Here is a 6,858-nt window from a genome sequence, read left to right as displayed (position 1 = left end):
AGAGAGAGAGAGAGAGAGAGAGAGAGAGAGAGAGAGAGAGAGAGAGAGAGAGAGAGAGAGAGAGAGAAAGAGAAAGAGAGAGAGAGAGAGAGAGAGAGAGAGAGAGATAGAGATAGAGAGAGAGAGAGAGAGAGAGAGAGAGAGAATACAAAGCACGACCGCACCAACCGATTCGTATATTTATTCCGACCAAAGATATATATTATATAAATTCGCGACCAACCGGACTCGATCGTGATTCACTACGTGTACGGAGCGCGAGCCGTACCTCGTTGTGTGAGCGCGAGAGCGCGTCGTGGTTGTGTTCGACACCGTTCGTCTGGTAGGTGACGAGACAGGACAGCGAGCGACTCTCAAGGCTCGCTGCACTCGACCGCTGCCCGCCACACGGCCGACCATCCGTCTCCCCGTTCATCTCCTGGGCTGGCTCATCCTTGATCACAGCTACAAGCAGAGACAATAAAACAATAATAAGGATAAATACTATTAATAATAATAATAATGAATGATGACTATGAATATGATGACAGTAACAACAACAAAAACAACAATAATAATAATAATAATAACAATAATAATAATAATAACACTGCAAACAAAGACCTTCTCTGTGATAGGTCTCTAGCTGGAACCGAATTAAACTCCATTTAGATTCCTAATTAGGAACCTAATTAGGTTCAATCCTACTTTAGGGCCCCGGGTGTGATTTTAGGATTACAGTTAGGGTTTAGAATTCGGGGATTAAAGTTATGGCTAGGGTTATGGATAAGGTTGGGGTTAGAATTAGGCTTAGGGTTAGGGCGAGGGTTAAAGTTAGGGTTAGGGTTAGGATTAGAGAGAATTAGGGTTAGGGTTAGAGTTAGGTTGATGACGATGCAGATTTTCGCTGCTATGCACGCTGTAGGAACAGTTTTCTTTGAGCCACGAAAGTAAATATTCTATGTAATTTCTGTGCGTGCGGTTCACGCACGAGCTGCGTGCACGCCGCGTTACCTCCATCGCTAATTAGAATTCAGTGTCGACTCGCGACGCAAGCAATCGCCGCGGTTATCGGAAAGTTGTGGCTAGAAATTAACCATCTAATTACGCTAAACACTACATCCTTTAATTAGCAGTACGTAAGTAGTAGCGACACACGTGTCTCGTGCACATGTACACGCGTCAATGCACTCGTGCGTGGCACACACACAAGTGGTCAAAGTAAACGGCAAGAACATTTAAACCACGCAAAAAATGGTGGCGGTACGATGTTGTTTCTAAAGGAGCTACAGACTGAACAACCTCTTTAGTTATACTGTCTCAGATCAGTCGTTTACCATGTAGAGAATATTATCCTTTCCCCTTCTTTTTTACGACATGCAGTGTGCGCTGTCGTATATAACTGATAACGAACCAACCAAAATAACCTCATGCAAACATAACAGCCGCTGTGTTCCTAATTTATATCAATTAGCTACGACTGGATCTGACTGATGTGGTTGTTCAGACAAGGATGTGGTAATTGTGAAAATATTGACATTTTATGACATCGTTTGCTCACTGTGTGTCGCACTTGAATATCCCCGGGGGAATAAAAAGTTACATAGGGTACAGCGGCGGCGGGCGGCGGCGGCGGCGGCGGCGGCGGTGCGACAGAGGCACCAGCGCATATAATTGTATCAAATAAAAAAGGTCGATTGAACGACTAGTTTTTTTTCCTTTGTGTCGTTTGTGCTTTGTGTTTTTATTTTGTGTCGCTGTTGCGTTGTCTCGTATGAACGCCGTGGAATTATTTTGTTGACATTGCTTCGGTGTCGTGGTCGTGGTTATTGTCGCCATAGTAACCAACTCCTAAGCTTCTTTTGGGTACACGTTTACATCCAAACGCGATGAGCGTTGCGTTTATTTCCTAAGCTGGCAAATCATCGTATCAAACTTTTGGATCGATCGCCTCTCACACAATCAACATTGACATTCATTAGATTGGATTTTATTTTACCCAACTGCCTATCGTCACACTGCTCAGCAACGGTCATGTCGGACCAGTAATAAAGTTATTATTTTTTATCTCTTGACTTATTGTTTTCATACACTTCAACCAACTGAACCCCAACCAACGACTATGAGACGACAGCAATTGAAAATGCATAAACATTATGGTGGAATATACAAGGGAGCAAGCTATAGCACACTGAAATGTTATAGCGCTACGTTTTACTGATACATCTTAGCAAGAGCGTATAAAAAAGGAGCGCGTACAACGGTGAAATGCTGAAACCATGTTGCAGTATTAGTCGAATTAAACTTTCCCCGTTTCATTTTGACGCTTCTTTGCAGTATTATTGATCAGCTGTCCTACCTTGTTAATATAAAACAAACCGCATGTCCCTACGATAACTTCGGGAAACCTCGCGTGTTTCCGTCAATGATTGACAAATGGAATGAATGACGTCTGTTATTGATTGCCAAAGTGATGACCCCCACCTGTGCCCACCTCACGCTGGATGTATAGTAATCTCTGTAGTACTGACGTGAGGCAGCGCTACGATGACGCTACACAGCGGCGACCGGAAGCAATAAACTGGCCACAAAGCGAGAGACAGTCGCAGTAAACACTGATCTCGAGTCGGGTTTCGGCGAAAATACCAGATTTTCACCGCTCATTATCAGCGTAGGAGCATCGTAGGAACAAGCGGTTTGTTTTATATTAACAAGGTAGGACAGCTGATCAATAATATCGCAAAGAAGCGTCAAAATGAAACGGGGAAAGTTTATTAATTCGACTAATACTGCAACATGGTTTCAGCATTTCACCGTTGTACGCTCTCCTTTTTTATACGCTCTTGCTAAGATGTATCAGTAAAACGTAGCGCTATAACATTTCAGTGTGCTATAGCTTGCTCCCTTGTATATTCCACCATAATGTTTATGCATTTTCAATTGCTGTCGTCTCATAGTCGTTGGTTGGGGTTCAGTTGGTTGAAGTGTATGAAAACAATAAGTCAAGAGATAAAAAATAATAACTTTATTACTGGTCCGACATGACCGTTGCTGAGCAGTGTGACGATAGGCAGTTAGGTAAAATAAAATCCAATCTAATGAATGTCAATGTTGATTTTGCTGCTATGCGAGCTTGTGTGAGAGGCGATCGATCCAAAAGTTTGATACGATGATTTGCCAGCTTAGGAAATAAACGCAACGCTCATCGCGTTTGGATGTAAACGTGTGCCCGAAAAAAGCTTAGGAGTTGGTTACTATAGAAACAATAACCACGGCCACGACACCGAACCAATGTCAACAAAATAATCCCCCGGCGTTCATACGAGAGAACGCAACAGCGACACAAAATAAAAAGAATCGTCAAAATAAAACGGGCAAAGTTTCTTAATTCGACTAATACTGCAACATGGTTTCACCATTTCACCGTTGTACGCTCTCCTTCTTTATACGCTCTTGTTCCTAGGTTGATCCATGGCTTATGCCAGACTATAATACCTTTGCCTTGTATTATCTATCCATACATACAAGGCAGCCACGAAAATATTTAAATAAATCTCATCCATTTTCGCCAAATAAGTAACTAAAAAAACTAGCGTCTAAAAACCGAAGCCACGTTATAGGAAAATTCAAGCTTTCGTGCCAGAGATGGATGAAGTACATTGTATTGATAAAAATACCACATTGCCAACTGCGCAAAAAAACCAATTTCCTTTGCTGAATCCCTACTGCCAATAATAGGGCAGGTGTGGTAGGTTTGTACCGCTTTTAATGTAGTGACGGCGATAAAGAAAGCCTTTCCTCTGCGTTTGATGACTGAATCGCATGTCAGAGTCAATTGAACACCTGTGACACTGATGATATTGCTTGCCTACTAGTGAATGCCCACTTCCGTTCCCTGCTATAAATACAATAATAAGTCTAGATAAAATCAAGAATAGGTAATAGACGAACAAAATCGTATATTATCGACTCTTGATAAAGAAATACAGTGGTGAGAATGTGTCGATGCCATTGCACCACCATTACGTATATTTTTAAATAGTCAGTCACTCAGGCACGACCGTGATAAACATCTCAGAAAGCCTTCACATTGCTGATTCCGATAAGTCCTCCACCAGACATTTGTTAGAAGTTATAGGAGGCATTCAACCGGACAAGATACGTGTATAAATTAGGGAGGGCGGTCAGAATGTTAGAGACAATAGTGCGTTTTCGACAATATCTTTTAAAACCGCTATATACGAGTATAAGAGATTCGTGTGTGTTGGGTAGTGCAAGGGGCGCTTTATCTATACGCAGTTACAAACAACATGAAACCAAATCAAGTAATGTGCAGAGTTTTACAACTAATTAATTTAATTACTTTAATTACTTTAAACTATCCATCATGGTATAGGGTTTCCTATCAGCATGTAAACCACGCATGAGATTTAGTAACTATAGAACTGGTAACTATAGGGAATACTAATAGGTCTTGACTATGTCACAGTCGAATGACACAGTGCCGAGAAACGAAAGTCGAGATATGTCTGTCCTGAATCCATGTAAATGTATCTGCATGAAATCTCCATTCTACAGTACGAGAGCAGAGCTGGTAAATGTATCAATATGTCTCCCTTTCTTTCTCTCTCCCTCTCCCGCTCCCTCTCTCGCTTTCTCTCTCTCTCTCTCTCTCTCTCTCTCTCTGTGTCTCTCTCGCATAGGGTTCTCCGCCTCCCTCCCTTCCTTCTTCCCGACCACCCTCCCGCCCCCTCTCTCTGACACGGCTAGTCTTTTACTTTATGAAACTATAATGCGTGCATGGAGCTACGGGAACCAGCAAATCTGTTACGCTGCCAGTTCATATACGAATGACGTGTATGGTCACATTCAACCACAGTTCCTGTATACTGTTAATCATCACTTAGTGACGCAGCGTACAACCCCGCAATAAATAAATTAAAACATCTCTCATCATACACTCTCTTCCAGACTCAACACGCATGCACGCCGATACCCGCGCTGTACTCTGGTTGAGCTATACAGAGCCTAGTGTGACTGGTAAGACACATACATGCATCTAGGTTCTCTAACGAACTTACACCACACATGATGCACGCACGCAGGCACCAACACACGCAACACAAACACACGACCCGCACCCATCCACCCATCCATCCATCCGTCCGTCCGTCCGTCCGTCCGTCCGTCCGTCCGTCCGTCCGTCCGTCCGTCCGTCCGTCCGTCCGTCCGCCCGTCCTTCCGCCCGTCCGTCTATCCATGCATCCATCAATATAATTATCGGATAACGCGGACGCAAGGAACGAAACTCGGCGGGCTGCCGTGTATAGAGAGACGATTAGGCTTCACGTCCACTGGCAGAACACACATAGCATGGCGCTGTCCTCTGTGCAATGCCAATTACGCATACATGACGACTTAAGACGCGAACAATTAAATACATAGCCGAGCAAGCAAGCAGCCGAGATGGATAATATATATGTCACGCGACAGAACTGGTCGAGTAATATCAGGAGTCCATGAGTTCTATTCATGCCAATATCAGAAGCTAATGTGTAAAGCATACATGCATGTACGTGGAGTGACTAGCATCACGTAGCATAACGAATGGTAGAACACTTTCGAAACTAGACAGAGGGAACTCAAAGGGAGACGTTGACGATGACGTTCAAAACGTTAACCTAACGGTAACCCTCACTCCAACACCGCCAACAAACAACACTCACACTAAATATATATGTGTCGCCGCGCTTATTATAGGCATTGTGATCCACAAAAATTTATCTATGGTGTGGGACAGATATCATGATGCAAAAACCCTAACCCTAACCTAATCCTAACCCTAACCCTAACCCTAACCTAACCCTAATCTAACCTAACCCTAATCCTAACCCTAACCCTAACCCTAACCCTGACCCTAACCCTAATCCTAACACTATCCCAACACTAGTGCTGCACATTGCGGTCACCTCCCTCCACGCCCGTGGGATAGCATTACCGTCCAGGGGTAAAAGTATTTAAAACAAGAGAACAAATGCATACGGCATTTGTAAATGTTTTGACACTTTTGTTTGCTTCACGATCGGTAGATAATTAATGTTTTGACGTGTTTTTTCGAAAAAAACATGATATTACTCATTAATATAAAATATAATATCACTAAGATTGTAATTCTTAGTCTAAATGTGTTATTTTCATCTTAATATTAAAGTTAAGGGAGGGTCTAGGATCTCTTAAGTTAAGAGAAAAGTTACGAGAATTTTTAATTCTCTTAACTTACGAAGTTTCTGGCACGCTTTAAGAGAAAAAGTTAATGTTAAGGTTAATGTTAAGACTAATTTGTTTCTGACAACGGGCCCCAGGTCTTGCGTAACAAAGTATTTTGTCGTGTGTGCGTGTGTGTAATGGCATTGTGTATGTGTGTGCGTGTGCGCGCTTGTGTGTGTCCATATGTATGTGTGTGTGTGTGTGTGTGTGTGTGTGTGTGTGTGCGTGCGTGGCGTGCGTGCGTGCGTGTCTGTGTGTCTATGTTTGCGTGTGTGCGTGCGTGCGTGCGTGCGTGCGTGTGTGTGTGTATTCATGTGTGTGTGTGTGTCATCGCTTGCAGTATTATTACCTCCGCGCAACGGAGTTGCAGGGAGGTAATGTGATCGCTCTCGTGTGTGTGTTCGTGTGTGTGTGTAGCCAGCAGCGAGCCAGCTGTTATACACTGTATACATGTTACACGCGTTGGCGCGATCGATTCAGCACCAGCTCGCCTTAGGGCGTCCAGTCAGCAGCAGCTTGCCTTAGGGCGTCCAGTCAGCAGCAGCCAGCAGCGAGCCAGCTGTTATACACATGTATACATGTTACACGCTCGCGCGAGGTATGCACTCGGCC

General features: G+C 43.5%; 1 protein-coding gene across 1 annotated transcript in view; it reads right to left on the bottom strand.

Annotated features, from left to right (window-relative positions):
• Window positions 1–6,858, bottom strand: part of LOC106805915 (cyclin-dependent kinase 14-like) — a 59,919-nt gene that overhangs the window by 9,170 nt on the left and 43,891 nt on the right. Inside the window, exon 3 of the mRNA XM_014807686.1 lies at window positions 224–444. Within this exon, the coding sequence (XP_014663172.1) occupies window positions 224–444 (221 nt within the window). The remainder of the gene's footprint in view (window positions 1–223; window positions 445–6,858) is intronic.

This window comes from Priapulus caudatus, unplaced genomic scaffold, assembly GCF_000485595.1.
Source record: "Priapulus caudatus unplaced genomic scaffold, Priapulus_caudatus-5.0.1 Scaffold133, whole genome shotgun sequence".
Classification (NCBI taxonomy): domain Eukaryota; kingdom Metazoa; phylum Priapulida; class Priapulimorpha; order Priapulimorphida; family Priapulidae; genus Priapulus; species Priapulus caudatus.
Note: the sequence above shows the minus strand (reverse complement) of the source record. Positions and strands in the feature narration are given on the sequence as shown.